Source organism: Equus caballus, chromosome 1 (genome assembly GCF_041296265.1).
Source record: "Equus caballus isolate H_3958 breed thoroughbred chromosome 1, TB-T2T, whole genome shotgun sequence".
In the NCBI taxonomy this organism is placed as follows: Eukaryota; Metazoa; Chordata; class Mammalia; order Perissodactyla; family Equidae; genus Equus; species Equus caballus.
The window spans coordinates 174,067,477-174,084,274 of record NC_091684.1 but is presented as its reverse complement, the minus strand read 5'-3'; the positions used below and the strand labels follow the sequence as shown (position 1 = coordinate 174,084,274).

General features: G+C 40.8%; 1 protein-coding gene across 10 annotated transcripts in view; it reads left to right on the top strand.

Moving 5' to 3' along the window:
* The window catches only part of ACIN1 (apoptotic chromatin condensation inducer 1), a 32,318-nt gene that overhangs the window by 669 nt on the left and 14,851 nt on the right, over positions 1-16,798 (top strand). For 4 of the 10 annotated variants that reach the window (XM_001494104.6, XM_023622161.2, XM_023622168.2 and 1 more), the window contains exons 2-8: positions 1,398-1,463; positions 3,466-3,577; positions 3,997-4,116; positions 11,492-11,580; positions 12,303-13,568; positions 14,071-14,286; positions 14,778-14,893. In XM_001494104.6, the coding sequence (XP_001494154.2) occupies positions 1,398-1,463; positions 3,466-3,577; positions 3,997-4,116; positions 11,492-11,580; positions 12,303-13,568; positions 14,071-14,286; positions 14,778-14,893 (1,985 nt within the window). Of the gene's footprint in view, positions 1-111; positions 358-1,397; positions 1,464-3,465; positions 3,578-3,996; positions 4,117-11,491; positions 11,581-12,302; positions 13,569-14,070; positions 14,287-14,777; positions 14,894-16,798 lie in introns of those variants that run through there. The other 6 variants (XM_070240935.1, XM_070240917.1, XM_070240925.1 and 3 more) reach the window with 3 other exon arrangements.

The window sequence follows — 16,798 nt, the reverse complement described above, 5'->3', positions numbered from 1 at the left end:
GGAGCGGACCCGGTAGAGACGAGTCTCTGCCGCGGCGCAGGCGCAGTATCCGGGCTCGGCGCGAGCTCGCTCAGGCCGCCAGCGCGAGCCTCCGGATCCGCGCGCACGGGGGTTGGGGAGGCTCGCGCTGGAACAGAGATAGCGCCGGTTCCCGCCTTAACGGCAGCGGCGCGAGCCCAAAATGGGAGGGTGCGCGCTACTCTCCCGGAGTGTCTTAAGCTCCTTCCTCCTTCCCCCACCCGCTCCTTGTTTGTGTCTGTGGTTTCGGCGCATGCGCTGCAGAAGGAGTTAAATCCCACTACAACCACCGGCGTTGCTGGCCTGAGGGGGGCGAGTTGGGCTGGGTCGGAGTTAGGGGTATGGTTGGGCGGAGGGCTTGGTGGGGTTGGTATCGGTATCCGGAAGAATAGGACTGGGGTAGGGTAAAATGTCTGCTTGATTAGATTAGGAGGTGAGATGAAGAGAAGACTTGACGCAAAGGGACTTGTTTAGAGAGGGGTGTATAATTTATAGGGCATCCAGAAGCAGTTTGGGGTGGATAAGAGTTTGGTGAATATTGGTGAGAGACGTCAGGCAGCTTGATATACGTTGGGTGTGTTGAATCGGTTTGAGGAGATTAAGATCGGATTGTCTTGAGAGGGGTGGGTGATTTGTGTGTACCTATACGTGTGGTGTAAACGGAGAGAAGGTGAGGATGTCTTGGTGTTAATTACGGTTAGTTAGGATACGTGGTGGGTAGTACAGATTAGGGCTGGGTTGGCTCAAGGGTTAAATTGGCAGACCGTCTCTTATACAGAAGCTGACGGTTTCTTGTGTGTGTGAGGATTGGGTCAGACCACAGTTTACAGAGTCTGTGGTCATTTTGTTCTGTAGCCTTTTCTTTGAAATTTTTATAAATTTGATAAATCTAGGTGCCACTCTGTTGGAAACAATACACGTTCACTTAGCTAGATCTAGTCTTGGGTAACTGTTTGACCAAGTAATTCAATCACGCCAAAATCAGCAGCCCCATGTTGGTTTCATGTATTTGAAGCTGATTGGAGTATTTGAAGTGATTTTACCTGCATGGCCAGATTGGGAAGGGGGCACTAGTCAGAAGTGCAAAAGATAATAGGCATCATAGTACTGGTTCTGTCACTGTCACTGATTTTATTGCATTGCCAGGTCACTGATTTTCTCTGTGTGCCTGCATCTGTACATTTTGGAGCAGTAACCATGGCTACCTTTAAGGGTTTTCTGAAGATGAATGAGAACAGTATTAGTAAAGGGCTTTTAGGTGCCGGGAAAAGGAGTACAGTTTGAGTGTGTCTGGTTAGTCATTGCATTTAATGAAGAGCTTGGGGGAGGGGTGGGTGTTTTTTCCCTTGGTTTCTGACTTTTGCCCTTCTCTGTACCAGGCTCTAATGCTAGAAAATTTACAGAAACACTCAACACCCCATGCTGCATTCCAGCCAAATTCCCAGGTAAGAAAGAAGGTTCATTAGATGTGGGCTCTTTGAATGAACAGACACATGGAAGGACATGGTGTTGTGTGTTAGGTGCTTAATTCCCCACCAATATTTTCCTAACTTCCCTGGGTCAAAAATGTTCTCATACCAGGACAGTTGAATTCTAATAAAGGATTCAAGAACAGAATCAGAGGAGCTATTAGTTAATTTCTGGTATTTGAAATGGTGTGTGCAGAGAGACGGGGCTCCAGTTAAGTGTAGTATAGGAATCTGAAGTCATTTATTTGCCATTGATTTTGGAAAAGTAGTTGATGTCTTTGAATGTAGATATGAAGTAGACAATGAGTAGGGCAGTGTAGGAAAATACTTGCTGATCAAGAACTCTTGTGTTGACAGAGATTTTCCAAAACTTCAATCCTTTGGAAATACCCACCATTATTAGTGTTAATACTAACTATGCAGTTACTCCTAAAAATCATTAGTTGCTCTTTTACTTAGGGCAAGAAACTTAACCTTTGGAGACCTTGGTTTCCTCAGTTCTCCTATATGTAATATGAGAAAAGGTTGGACTAGATCCATAGTCGTATAGCTGTTCTCTTGGGGTTTTTGTGGAGCTGCTTTTAGGGACTTCCTAGGGAAGATGCCTTCTTTCCAAGTGAGCAGGAGTTCATGCTCTCCTCTTAAAGTAGGTTGGGTCTGCTTTTATCTGCTTTGTATATTGAGTTACTGTAAGATTTCTTTAGGAGAAATCATTCCACAATTTTTTTAAAAAAACTAAAATTCTTAGCATGATCTCTTAAGATTCTTTTCAGCTTTTAGAATCTTTTCATTATAGTGTGTCATGCACTTAAAGGAAAAATCCGGGTCTTTGTTAGGGCAGTGGTGTGCAGCTCTGGTCCTAGATGAAGTCCCAAGATACTGTGGGAAGAGAGCCTTCCTACTTCCTTGTTATCACCTCATTAAGCTGTAAGCATCATAATCTAGCTAGCTTACAGAGCTTTAGTGAAGTACTTTAACAAGCATAAGAAACTGCATAAGCTAATCCGTTTATGATTATATTTCTGATGCCTGTTGCATTTTAGTCTTTGAAACTTTGCTTTTATTAACATAGGATTTTTGCAGTGAACACGTATATTCTCTAATACACAAGTAACCCACATTTTGTCAATGTCCATTGAGTACCAAGACACTCATCTCTACTTTAGGTGAAGATAAGCGTTTAAAAGTGCTTAGGAAAGATGAATAATAGACTAATAACATAGAAGGTATTTATTCAGATTTTTTTCTTTTTTCTGGAGCTCTAGTAGGACTTGCTAAGCAAGAAGCTTCTTGAGAGGAAGACTTGTGAAGAGAAAGCTGAAGGGCAAAAGAGTGATGTGGGAGTCTCTGTTTCAGACTAAAATGGGAAAAGGGATTAAGCTCCTGGATTTTAAGTATTGTTACCAAGGATTTCTTCTCAGCCAAAGAAAATGGAATTAGAACTCTGTGTAAAAGCTGAATGGACACCCCTTTTCTTAGTCTCTTGCTTTCGTACTTTTAAGTACTGTACTGGGATTTTGGGGATGTTTGACAGAATATTTCCTGGGTACTTGAAGATTGATCTTGTGTATCAACAAAAGATAAACTAGTGCTTTTTTCCTTTCAGTTTTTGATATTACTAAAAGGAAAAATTAGATTATCTTTAGGGAATATTTTAGATTACCTGAAAATTTAGATTAAAAAGCATAATTTTATAGGAATTTTGATTTAAGTTATTAGTGCATCACTCTTTGGTTGGGAACTGAGTATTTAAAGTAAAAAATTGTGTGCAGTTTCTCTTCTTGCCATCTTTTATGAATCATAGGGCTGTTTAGTTTGGTCCTCAGCATAGGACTAGCTTAGAAAAGGGCCTACCAACATTTTGATTACCTTTCTTAGGTCCAAATGTAAGGGGTAGACCTTTGCTCCATGGATTTTTCTTCCTTGCATTTTCCTGGTTTGCTTTCCTAGACTTTCTTTTTCCATGTCCTCTACACAGATTGGTGAGGAAATGAGCCAGAACAGTTTCATAAAGCAGTATCTGGAAAAGCAGCAGGAGCTACTTAGGCAGCGTCTGGAACGTGAAGCTCGAGAAGCTGCAGAACTTGAAGGTAAGCCCAGATTGTCTCTTCTTACAAGGAGTTTTTGGTTCTTATTCCTGTCATTGTGTAAATGGGCCTGTTTAACTAGGCAATTTCAAGAATAAGTCAGACTGAGATTGCTGCTTACTTGCTTTGGTAGTTTATGGAGCCAAGTGAGTTACTATTTACCTTTTATCAGGGAAGAAGACACTTAATTGGACTATCTTGTTAGAAGAGGATTCCTGCCAACAGGAAGAGTTATAAGTAAATTAAGCTACCCTTTAGATGAGGTAGAGCTTAATCCTAGGGAGTTTTTCTCTATGTACAGTGCTCTTTTTAGTATATATTCTGTATCTGTGACTTTGCCTGACCTCCTTCACTCCTCTACATATTCCCACATGCTGAGCCCTTCACTCCCTCCCTGCCCCGACCCAATCTGTGCTTTGCAGAAGCTTCAGCTGAGTCGGAGGACGAGATGATCCATCCTGAGGGAGTGGCTTCCCTGCTGCCTCCTGACTTTCAGAGCAGCCTGGAGAGACCAGAGCTGGAGCTCAGCAGACATTCGCCCAGTACGTATCTCCCTCCCCACTGTGCTGTTTTGTCAATCCTGCATAGTTGGTGGGGGGAGGTAGTAAGCCTCCATTAAAGTCCCAGTGAAATTCTGTGACATTGATATTTGACATCTGTTTTTTGTGAAAATTATGTCCTTTTCGAAGTCTGCTTTCACCCCTATGTTGTGTTAACCTCTGAGTGTCTTTTAAGGCCGTATGATTTTTCTTCTCATCTGTACCTCTTTAACCTCCTCTATCTCTGAATTTAGCAATAGTCTCAACTCTTTTTCATCTCTTCACCAGTTGTATATATTACGTGTTACACACCCAGTCATCCCTCCAAATGGGCATCTGCTACAGTTTAATTCAGTCAACGAATTACTGAGTGCCTCTTGTATGCTGGGCATGTGCTAGGCACCAGGAGTAGAGAAAAAGACAAATATCTGCCCTAGTGAAACTTACAGTCTAGTGAGGAGATGGACATTAAACAGATTATTACATAATTAATTACAGTTGTGCTATGTGCTATGAGAGACAATGCAGAGTTGGTTTTTTTAAAAAAAATTTTATTTTTGGTCAGGAAGATTGGCCCTGAGCTAATATCTGTTGGTATCTTTTTGTTGTCCCCCTCCCCAAAGGCCCAGTACATAGTTGTATATCCTAGTTGTAAGTCATTTTAGTTCTTCCATGTGGGACACTGCTACAGCATGGCTTGATGGGTGGTGTATAGGTCTGTGCCCAGGATCTGAACCTGCAAACCCCGGGCCCCTGAAGCTGAGCATGTGAACTGAACCACTTGGCCATGGGGCCGGGCTCCCCAGTACAGAGTATTATGTGAGCATATTACAAGGAGGTATAACCCAGTGTATGGAGTTGGTTCAGGCAAGCTTAATTTTTTTCATGTTATAAAAAATATTAAGCACCCAGTTTTACATAGTATCTGAAGCAAAAGTCTGTCAGGGTAGCCTTTGTCTTCTAAGAACTACACAAGACAGTATACTTTTAGGAGAAAGTGTATATAAGGCATGTGGATGGTAGGTAGCTTTATTAAACCAATGTGTAGATTAACAAGTATTTTGAATCCTCATTAATGTTAGTGGTCATGGGGAAGGTGATCACTCCATAGTTAGTATTTTTAGAATGTATGCAAGTTGCTAGCTCTTCTGATTAATATAGAATTCCTTCCTGAAAATAGATTTTTAGGAGATATTTAATGGTGGGAGGGAAACAAGTTCTCTTAAAGACCTCTTTTCTCCTCAAATATAAAAGTAGCAGACCCTCAATTGATCCATTTTGCTCTTAATACTCTTTTTTTTCCCTGATGTAAAAAGCCGGGAGGAAGGGGGAAACTTTTATAAATGAGTTCTCAGTATTTCTTTTCAAAAATCAGTCAAAAAAATGTTTATTGAATTCCTACTGTATACATATCTCCATGCTAGAATCCATGGGGAGTTAGCACGTTGTAAAATCTGTTAGGGAAAGAGAAGAAAGACAATTGCATGTAACACTAACAATAGAAGATAATATGTTTTTAAGAGACATATAAATAGTGCAGACACATGTACCACAGGAATTCAGAAGAGTAAGAGCTCTCTGAACACTAGAGTGATTAAGAAAGCCTCATGAAGGAGGCGTAGGACCTGAGCTGAGCCTTACAGATGGGTAGGATTTGAATTGGCATAGAGGAGATGAGGGGTTTTATGGAAGAAGCAAAGGCATAGACATAGGAGTGAATGTGATCTTTTTAAAGGAGAGGTAGTAAACGAATCTAGCCAGAGTAAAGTATTGTTTCATATTCAAGAATAGTCAGAGAAACAATTAAAAAGATAAAGTGGGATAATATTGCAGAAGGCTTTGAACAGCAAGGCAGTGAGTATGAGCGTTTTTGTTCTAAAGGTAATGGGGGAACCATTGAAAATTCTTGATAGAAACGTGATTTGATAAATAACTCTTGTTTAAAAAGGAGAGCCTCTCTCAGTTCTAAATGTAACTTGAAATGAAAATAAGGAATGGATCCTGAAATAGAAATAAGATTTCAAAAGCAAAGATTTAGAGTGAAGGTAACCAGTCTCTTCAGTGCTTTATGTCATCAGCAGGCCTCTGCCTGTGGCTGTACTCGCTGGATGAAAAATAACAGGTAAAAGAAAAGGAAAGAGAGAGGTGAAAAATAAATTAGAAGAATGTAGTAAAGTGTAGAGTACAGCTAATAATTGCCATGTGTGCTCTTCAGTGTACTGTGATCTTGGCCAGAATGTGAACCTCACTACAGACGTGGTACAAAATTCGGTCAAGGTCCTAAGCGGAGTGGTAGTTTGGAGTTCTAGCAGTGTTTAGTTGGATCAGTGGTAATACCGGAGTTTACCCAGAAATTAGATTCTTTCAGGTGTACCTCGTTAGTCTGCCGTAAGCCATTAAACTTGGGTTGCCAGCTTATTTGTGGCTTCGGATGCTTTGGGGTTCTCTCTTTAATAAGATTTTGATTAAAGGAAGGTTCTTAGTAACATATTTTGCTAATCAGTAGTGGTGCCTGAGGATTTTTTTTTTCAGTATTACTATTTTAAAGAATGTGGATTCTGGGCTGGCCCAGTGGCATAGCAGTTAAGTTTGTATGCTCCGCTTCAGGGGCCCAGGGTTCACTGGTTCGGATCCCAGGCGTGGACCTATGCACTGCTTATCAAGTCATGCTGCGGCAGGTGTCCCACATACAAAATAGAGGAAGATGGGCACAGATGTTAGCTCAGGGCTAAATCTTCCTCAAAAAAAAAAAAGTATGCATTCCAGGGTCATGACCCCAAGAATCTCAGAGAATGAGAGTCCTGGAACTCTACGTTTTTTAAGTCCCCTGGTGGTTCTGTTGATCAACTCAATTTATGAATGACTAACTGAAAGAATAGTTTTTCAGTGTTATATTTAATCAGGATCCTTGGCTTATATTCCAGCAACCTCCCGTTTATGTTCTCTAGACAAAATCCCAGTAAGAAGGAAGAAGTGGTTTATAAAGTCCTCCCTGGCTCTTCTCCTTGACTTCTTATCTCTCCACCATTTTCTTCAGATTTTTCTTAAGTGTTAGGAGTCAGTATCCACCCTCCGTACTCAGAAGTTGTGTGGATTTCCTTTGAAACCATGACTGAGTATACAAAAGTCCTTACTGCATTTAGTTAATTTTTTTCAAAAAGAGCTCAATCTAGAAAAATTAGGAAAAATACAAAAACATTTAAAAATGGACATTCAGAATACCGATTCTTTAGCAAAGGTGTAGCCCCATGGGATCTTAGCCAGGATCTTTGGCTTACAGAGCATGTAGCCGTCATTCCTTTTTCTCATATTAAATCTGGATGCTGAGATTCTAGAGAAATGCTAGAGAAGTTACTTATACAGCTAACGTGTCAGATTTAGGTTGGGCATCATTGCCAGGTCTCCACTCTATAATGCCTGTTTCATTATTCATACCCAAGGATTCCTTTTGGCCACAGGCTTTGCTGTGATCTCTAGCTACCTTGCTTAGGTCCTGCAAATTCTCCCCAGGGATTTGTTTTCTAGGATGAAGAAACTACTTTCCTATATGACCCTTAAACATTCTTCACTTTTATACAGTCTACACTGTCTACCAGCCACCTTTTCCTTTCTCTTGAAGACTTCTGGCTTTGGAACCTTAGAAGCCTTAGAACCTTAGAATTCAGCCTGACTTGCTTTTCAACTCCTGAAATACATTTGTTAACTTGTTACGTCTGCTCTTTGCTAAAGGTGCTCAGTTTCTACACATATTGTTACCATTTCACATCAGACACTTATGTGGCCATGTGCTCATAATAAATGTCACCTTTCCCAGAAGCTTGTCTGCATCACATCAGCTCCTTACAAGGAGCTGGAAGGAGACTCTGCATCTCTTCTTTATATTTTGTATTGCTTTCTAAGTTCTTATTTCACGTCTGAGGGTCCCCTCCAGTTATCACCTTTTTTGCAAAACAGTGATGACCAAAACTTTCTGAATGGCCCTGTCTATTTCCCACATCTCTTTGATGACTTATTACTCAGGTGCTTACAGAGGAATAATCATCTAAAACCCTATCACTGCCATTTTATTTTTTACTTATTTATTTTTTTTGGTGAGGAAGATTGTCCCTGAGCTAATATCTGTGCCAGTCTTCCTCCATTTTGTTTATGGGATGCCACCAATGCGTGGCTTAATGAGTCGTGTGTAGGTCCATGCCCTGGATCTGAATCCATGAAACCCAGGCTGCTGAAGCGGAGCGCACAAACCCAACCAGTACACCACTGGGCTGGCCCCTACCACTGCCGTTTTACGATATCAAATAACCTTATGATCTAGTAGAATAGCGCACAGCTTACAGTAGTTGGAGAAAGAGGCTATTTGCTTGTACATACCTAATTTTAATGTTTTTTTAAAGGTTGGCACCTGAGCTAACATCTGTTGCCAATATTCTCTTTTTTTGCTTTTCTTTCTCCCCGAAGCCCCCAAGTACATAGTGGTATATTCTAGTTGTAGGTCCTTCTAGTTGTGGCATGTGGGACGCTGCCTCAGCATGGCCTGATGAGCGATGCCATGTCTGCGCCCAGGATCCAAATGGGTGAAACCGTGGGCTGCAGAAGCAGAGTATGCAAAACTTAAGCACTTGGCCACAGGGCCAGCTCCATACGTACCTAATTTTAAAACCACAACTCTGAAACTCTTATTTGACCTGTTTAACACATTTGTCTCTGGCCAACTTTGTACATGCCTTTTTTTCTTCCTTAAAATAAGGTTTATTTATTCAGAGCATATATGTCCATGCTGAAAGCCTGTTATTCACCACAAAGTATCTTTTGTATGACTTTAAATATATGCTTATAACTCTTGTATTTAAATTGAAAAGAAAACAACAAAGAGAATGTTTCTTATACAGAATTGCAGTGATAAAGGCAAGTACTTGGGATGGCTAGGCCTATGAATTTTATCTGTTTATAGTACTTGAGAAGTGTCTGGGAATCTCTTCTGTAGGTTTTTCCCTCCAGAATGTAGGCTTTTAAACTTTTAAAAATGTTTGTTTTCTTGGGGCCGGCTTGGTGGTATAGTGGTTACATTGACGCACTCCAATCTGGCAGCCCGGGGTTCAGAGGTTCAGATGCAGGGCGCAGGCCTACACACCACTCATCAAGCCTGCTGTGGCCGCATCCTGCGTACAAAGTGAAGGAGGATTGGCACAGATGTTAGCTTAGAGACCATCTTGCTCAAGCAAAAGGAGGAAGATCAGCAATGGATGTTAGCTCAGGGCCAATCTTCCTCACCAAATAAAAAAATAAAAATGTTTGTTTTCTTATTACAAGAAGTAGTATATTCATTAAAGAAAATTTGGAAAAAGTAGAAAAAACAAGTTTTTTAATTATCCAATAGTCCTACAAATTAAAATAACCACAATTGATAATTTTGGTGTATAGTTTTTGCAGTCTTTTCTTTGTTTATGTATAAGCTTAAAATATCGGCAATATCCAAAGCTTTACCATCCCTCCAACCTGTTTAACTTTTTTTTTTTAATTCTTGAGCATCTAGATGATTTTTTTTTAAGACGTTATTTTCTTAGAGCGGTTTTAGGTTCACAGCAAAATCAAGAAGAAGGTACAGAGATTTCCTGTATGTCCTGTGCCCCAACATATGCATAGCCTCTTGCATTATCAGCATCCCTCACCAGAGTGGTACCTTTCTTACAATTGATGAACCTACCTTGACACATCATAATCACTCAAAGGCCATAGATACCCTAGGGTTCATTCTGGGTGTTGTCCATTCTGTGGGTTTGGACAAGTGTATGATGACCTGTGTCCATCATTATAGTGTCATACAGAGGATTTGCACAGCCCTGAAAATCCTCTCTGCTCTGCTGCTCATCCCTACATCCCTCCCCACCGCCAGCCTCTTTCTTTTTTGTTAAACTAGAATAATTCAGTTTATTCCCCTTATACTTCTAAAGGAGCTTTGCCTAAAATTCATAAATAATATCATCTTTTTGTTTGGTTTTACTCATTTAGTGATTTAACCTATTCAGGTCATTTAGTTATGAAATTACTGATTATTATAGCCACTACATTATTTATTAATCTCTTATGGATTATTCTTCAGATATTTGCTAAAGAATCTGGCATGTCACTTATGTATCTTAACCATGGATCCTGCACACACACTCATAATGCAAGTTTTTATTCACTAAACCAGATATGAGATGGCTTATGTTCAGAGATCCTGTTAATCAAGTGATCATAAAGTTTTACAAAATATGTTTAGTCTTGTAGTTCATTTTATAAGTTTCTTCTTTTCATTACAGAAGCAAAGACTCGTTCATTTTAGGTTGTTGGGATGTAGAAATAAGAGAGAAGACCTTGGGTTAGCGCTCCCACCATCTGCCTCATTGCACTAGTTTAAATACTGTTTGTGTAGAACATGTGGATCATTTAAACCCTTTGCACTGTATTAAAATTGAGTCCAATCTAGCTGAGTAAGTATCTAGAAGAGAATTATCTTTAGGCTGTTTCCTAAACTGGTTCTCATCAATATTTGCATTGCTATTCTATGTAATAGTTTAATGCTGGTAGGAAGCTTAGAAATCTTCTGGTCCATCTGCTCCTTTTTGTCAGTCAAGACGTTGAGACCCAAATTATTTAAGTGATTTACCCACAGTTAGCTTCCTTCATGAAATGTGAGTGAAATTTTTTTCCAGTTTTACATGGAGTTATTCTTTGGAATGACCTAGATTAGTGGTTTTCAAGCTTTCTTTTAATAGTGGAACTTATTTTTCCTTAAAAAAAAAAAAAACTCACCTTTAGCTCCATATATAAAACATAATTGAGAGGACCCATTTGTGAGGCCCTGTCCAGTTGGCTTGAAGTAACTTCTAGGAACTTTAGGGCCCTGAAAACCATTCATCTAAGTACTTATTTTATGAGGTGGTTGTTTTACAACTGGTATATTAATCATAATATTTTGGTCAAAACTAGTGGTAGCAATGGGCAATCCAAAAAAATGGACACTTAACATAGTGAAGTCTTGAGCTTTGATTCAGAGTGACAAAACATTTTATAGAAATAAGTGCAGTTTGTATGCGTACATTCCTGCTAGATAATTTGAAGCCTCTAGTAGTTATTTTACGTGTATTTGAGTTATTTGTAATATGTGAATTGGCTTTGAGACATTAAAAATTTTCCGGACATGCACAGCAGGAATTATCAATAAGACTCTGACCCTCAGGGCTTTATATACTCTTTGATTCTGCATACAAGTCAAAGAAATTGATATAGGTAATGTATTGACCAGCTCATATGCTATGATTGATTGACTTTTAGAAAGCAGCCTTGAATGAATGTTCACGTCTTGAGTCTGAGTTGATTTTCTTTCATTTAATAGGAAAAAGCTCCTCTGTTTCTGAAGAGAAAGGTGAATCTGATGATGAGAAACCAAGGAAAGGAGAAAGAAGATCTTCCAGGGTCAGACAGGTAACCAGATACCTCCCAAAGCTTCCATCACCTCTGGGGTAATGCTTTGAACATCTCCTCCATTCCTTCTTCCTCAGACTCTTTCGGACTTGATGTCTCTCTAGATTTTTATGCAGTCATGTTTTTCCACTTTATCATCTTTTTTTCATTTTTCGTTTTCTAATTTAGATCTTCTCTGACCTTCAGATTTTTAAGTAAATAGATAAAAAATAAAAGTAGCTTGTGAAACTTAGCCTGGTCTGTATTCCTAAAGCACATTATTAGAAAAGATGTAATTAATTATTCAATTAAAACCTCAAAGCTCTATGATATGATGTTAAGTGAGCAGAATACAGAAGTATGTGTGTACTGTAATGATGACTCTGGAAAAGAAATGATGGGAAAAAAATATACCAAAATGATAAAAAAAAATCATATTAAGTGATAATAGGCCAGTCCCCCCACACACAGTTTCTAGATGTTCAGTTTATGTTTATTTTTAAAACCTCAAGCTAAAAAATGAACTAGTAGCAGTTTCATTATTGTACTTCTTTTGGTCACTCTATTTTGAGTCCTGTAAGAGCCCATGTCAGTCCTACTTGTCTACTGTCACACTTCTTTCTGGTTGCTCAAAGTGTATGTCATTGAGTTTCTTCTTTCTGTGTGTGTCTCATGAGGTACTTTTTCTCCTCTGTTGATAGTGAGCAAATATACTTGGAACCATTGTATATCTTTTCTTTCAGGCAAGAGCAGCTAAACTCTCTGAGTGCAGCCAGGTTGTTGAGGAGGAAGAACATCAAGAAACACCTTCCAGAAACCTGAGGGTCAGAGCAGATCGAAATTTGAAAACAGAGGAGGAAGAAGAGGAAGAGGAAGAGGAAGAAGAGGAGGAAGAAGACGAAGAAACAGATGAGGGACACAAATCTAGGGATGCACCAGTCCTGAAGCAGTTCAAGAAAGAAGAGGAAGAGGAGATGCCCATTGCAAAACCAGAGGAGATGATGGATGAGAGACCCCAAACCATAAGATCCCAGGAACAGGAGGGATTAGAGAGAGGAGGGAGAGTTACAAGGTCCCAGGAAGAGGCTAGAAGAAGTCATCTGGCCAGACATCAGCAGGAGAAAGAGATGAAAACAGCTGCTCCCCTTGAGGAAGAAGAAAGAGCAATAAAATCTTCAAAAGGCTTGGAGGAAAAATCAAAGTCCCCTTCCCCTCCTCGATTGACTGAAGATCTGGAGAAGACCCCTCTTGTGCTACAACCAGAGCAAACTGCCAGTGAGGAGGAGACTCCCCCACCTTTACTTACCAAGGAAGCATCTTCTCCACCACCTAATACACAACTCCAGAGTGAAGAAGAAACAGAGCCCATGGAAGGCCCAGCCCCCCCTGTCCTCGTTCAGTTATCTCCTCCTAATACAGATGCTGAGGCCAGGGAGCTATTAATATCTCAGCATACTGTCCAGTCGGTGGGAGGCCTATCTCCTTTGTCCAGTCCTGCAGACACCAAAGCAGAATCTCCAGTAGAGAAAGTGCCCGAGGAAAGGGTCTTGCCTCTAGTTCAGAAAAGCACACTAGCTGAATCCTCAGCCCAGAAGGGTCTTGAAACTGAATCAGAAAAATCTGCTCAACCACTCCCTCTAAAATTCGAGGAATTAGCACCCTCCAAAGGGATCCCTGAGCAATCTCTGAAACAGCCTTCTTTGGAACAGAAGGAAGGCAGAAGGGCTTCTCATACCCTTCTCCCAAGCCACAGAGTAAAACGATCAGCTGACTCCTCCTCTAGCCGGTCCTCCTCGTCTTCATCTTCCAGTTCTAGATCAAGATCTCGCTCTCCTGACAGCTCAGGCTCTGAGTCTCACTCACCTCTGAGATCCAAGCAGAGAGATGTGTCTCGGGCACGTACTCACGCCAACCCTTGTGGTAGATCCAAGATGGGCTCCAGATCAACATCAGAGTCCAGGTCACGTTCCCGTTCTCGTTCACGTTCAGCGTCAAGCAACAGCAGAAAAGTAAGTATGGGAGAATCCTGGTTGCATTGATGTTCTGTCTGTACTCCAGTGTTTTTCAACCCTGGGAAAACCTACCATGATTTCTGGCAGGAATAGGAAAAGTTTCCTTTAGTCCCCAGTTCAATGATTACTTTCCCCTCACTTCAGAGTCGAATTTTCAATTAATTGATCCCTAAGTACAGTCTTTTTCATTTTGAATCTCTGTGATTCCAAAGAATGTTGAATCCATTTACCCATCTCCTCCACTAGACTGGCAACTTCTTGAGGGTATGGCCATGCCTTCTTATGTGTGTGTCCCAGGACCCAGCACCTAGTTGGGACTTAATAAATAATTGGTTGAGTAATCTAGGAAGTTAGGGAGATCAGTAGCTCAAACGTTAATAAACATAGGGACAGAAAGATCCAGAAGTATTAAATTGGGTCAATGGATGTTGGAAAACTCAGTGATCTAATGAATGTATACCATATAAAATAATTTGTCTTATATGTTTCATTTCTTCAGTCTCTGAGCCCTGGAGTCTCTAGGGACAGCAGCACCAGCTACATTGAAACCAAAGATCCCTCTTCTGGTCAGGAGGTTGCAACTCCACCAGTGCCACAACTGCAGGTCCTTGAGCCAAAGGAGAGGACTTCTGCCTCATCCTCTATCCGAGTGAGGCGTATGAGCCAACCTGAGCCAGCTGAAAAGCGTGTGACCCAGAGGTTACAGCCTGAGCGGGTAGGCTATTATGCCCCCTCCCTAGAGGGAGACAGAAGATTGGGTGTGATTTTCCTTGTTTTCCTAGCTATAAAACTAGAAGGTCAGTATGGACAAGGTTCAGCAGAAATGTAGGAGGTTGGGATACCTGTTAGATTCCACTTAACTCATCTCTGATGCCCGGGTTCATGGACGCTCCACATGAGGCTGAGCAGCAGGGTTCTCATCTCCACGGCTCTCAGGGTCATTCTTCCTCAGAACGTCTTTTTTTCTGGCCAAAAGGAAGGCTTTTCTCAGTCCTCTCAAAAAGAATTCTTAATAAAAATGATTGCTGGTGTAGAAATTCTTTAAGCAATATTCAATTCCACTTTTTAAATGAAACAACGAAGGCCATGTGTGGAGCTGGTAGTGTGTCTGTCCTGCTCTGCCTTTATCAGCTCCAGGTTAAAGAAAAGGAACCAAGCAGATTTAAGTACGTTGCTATGTTTGTTTTGCTGTGTTTCTCGTGACAGGGGAGCCCAAAGAAGTGCGAAGCTGAAGAGGCAGAGCCACCAGCTGCCACACAGCCCCAAACCTCAGAGACTCAGACCTCTCGCCTACCAGAATCAGAAAGGAGTCATCACACAGTGTAAGTGATATATCTCACCTGGGGTGCAGCAGGGAACAAGGAGTGTGCCGTAGTTCTTTGCTCCCTGGAGTTCTTTGCCTAAGCAGTCTAGTTTCCTTTTAAAACATGAAGGCAGAGCTTTATCTGGACAAAGGCTAGGCTTCAGTTACTGTGTTGGGCGCTGCCACCAGAACTCTTGAAAGCGATGATGAGAGCATAAGGAAACCCGTATCTGGAATCGTCTGACCAAAATAATCCCTTTAAGGAACAGTCAGCAGAGGCTTCTGTTTCCAAATTCAAGATGATATAAGGGAGTTGACTCGGCATCTTAAGTCAATCTTTAGCTCACATTTACCAGCTCTAGCTGAGCCTGGGAACACAGTTTAATAAAGGATACTGAGTCTACTAAGAGGCACAAGAGGGTGCTGGTTTTTAGTGTCTGTATTTTCCCTGGTTATTAGCTATCATTTTATTAAGCACAGTCTGTCTTAGCTCTTACAGCATACAGTACAACAAAGATGAAGTCCATATCAAATCGGAAGTTTATTTCTGGGCCCCTAGGACCCTTGGATTGATGTTATCATTTATACAATTAATGTGAGTTATTTAGTCCTATAAAAATACTCTTATATCAGTTTAAATTTGTAATTGAACAGGTATGTCATTCATTATTCTGAGTTAGGTGTTATAAATTAAGAAGCCATTGAAACAAATTCCTGACTTCAAAATCGGATGGGAAATGAACAAGAAAAGCATTGTGAAAATAAGATGGCTTAGCTTTAGACTTCAGGAATCCTGTTCTACTGTGGGGAGTGTCCTTTGTAGACAGTTGGCCTAAAGTTGTTCCATGATTGTTTTTATGTCATTTTAACACTAATACTACCAGTATGATTTTTCTTCTTTATGTAAAAACCTAATAATTTACACTCTTCTGAGAGCTTCAGACTATCTTTTGCCTGTGATTTTGGAGGGTGGTGGGCAGGTGACATGATTTATTATCTCATTTCCTTATGACTTTAATAATAGTTTTGTGCTCCTTACTATATAGCTTTTGCCTTGGGATATACCCTTGCTACTGTCCCTTCTAATATTCTTGCCTCTGCTGCCATCTTGTGGCCATTACATTTTTGGTTTGAAAGCCAAAAGTTCACTCTGCTTCCTTTGAAAAGTTTTTGTTTTTCCCTTTTGGGATGGGTACATTATCCTTTGGAGAAGGGTTTTTCTTCTAGGACCATAAAGTGAAAACCCTGCGGATTCTCGAAGGTGTTCAGGATTCCCCAGCTACACCATCGATGAGGAGATGGGGTGACACCTTCCCTTCCATATCCATCAACCAGAGATAATACCTGCCTCCGCTCCCTCATCCCATGGGGGTACAGCATGTCTTTTGTATAATGGCAGTTTCGAAGTAGGTGTTGACAACCTGCTACTAAGTGGGCCTGAGGAACTGCCTCCTGTGCACCTTGAGAAGCATGTAATTTTCTGAAAAGCTCCTTTCTTGCCTAAAGTTCTGTGACATCCTGGCAATAGAACAGCGCTTCATGATGTTTTGAGGCACCTTTATTTCTGGACTTTGCATGCAAGTCCAGGGCAAATGAAACTTGGAGTCATATACAGGGTTTTCCTTCCCAGGTAAAGGTGGCTTTGATCTTCATTTTATGACTGAGGTAATCTAGTCACATTGATTCTGGCAAGGTGATAGGCAAGTGGCCCTTGGGCAGATACTGAGATTGTCCATCGTTGCCTAGGCAAGCTTTAGTGGAGCAGCCTATAGATTAGAAATGCAGTGTGAGCTCAGGACTAGCTCACACACGTCCCTCTTACCTGCTTTCCTTCTGCCTGCTTTCCAGATGGTCTATTCAGCAGCCTAACAAAAAGATATGCCCAAAGGCCTAAATACATAGGCTATTCTGGCATTGGATTTGG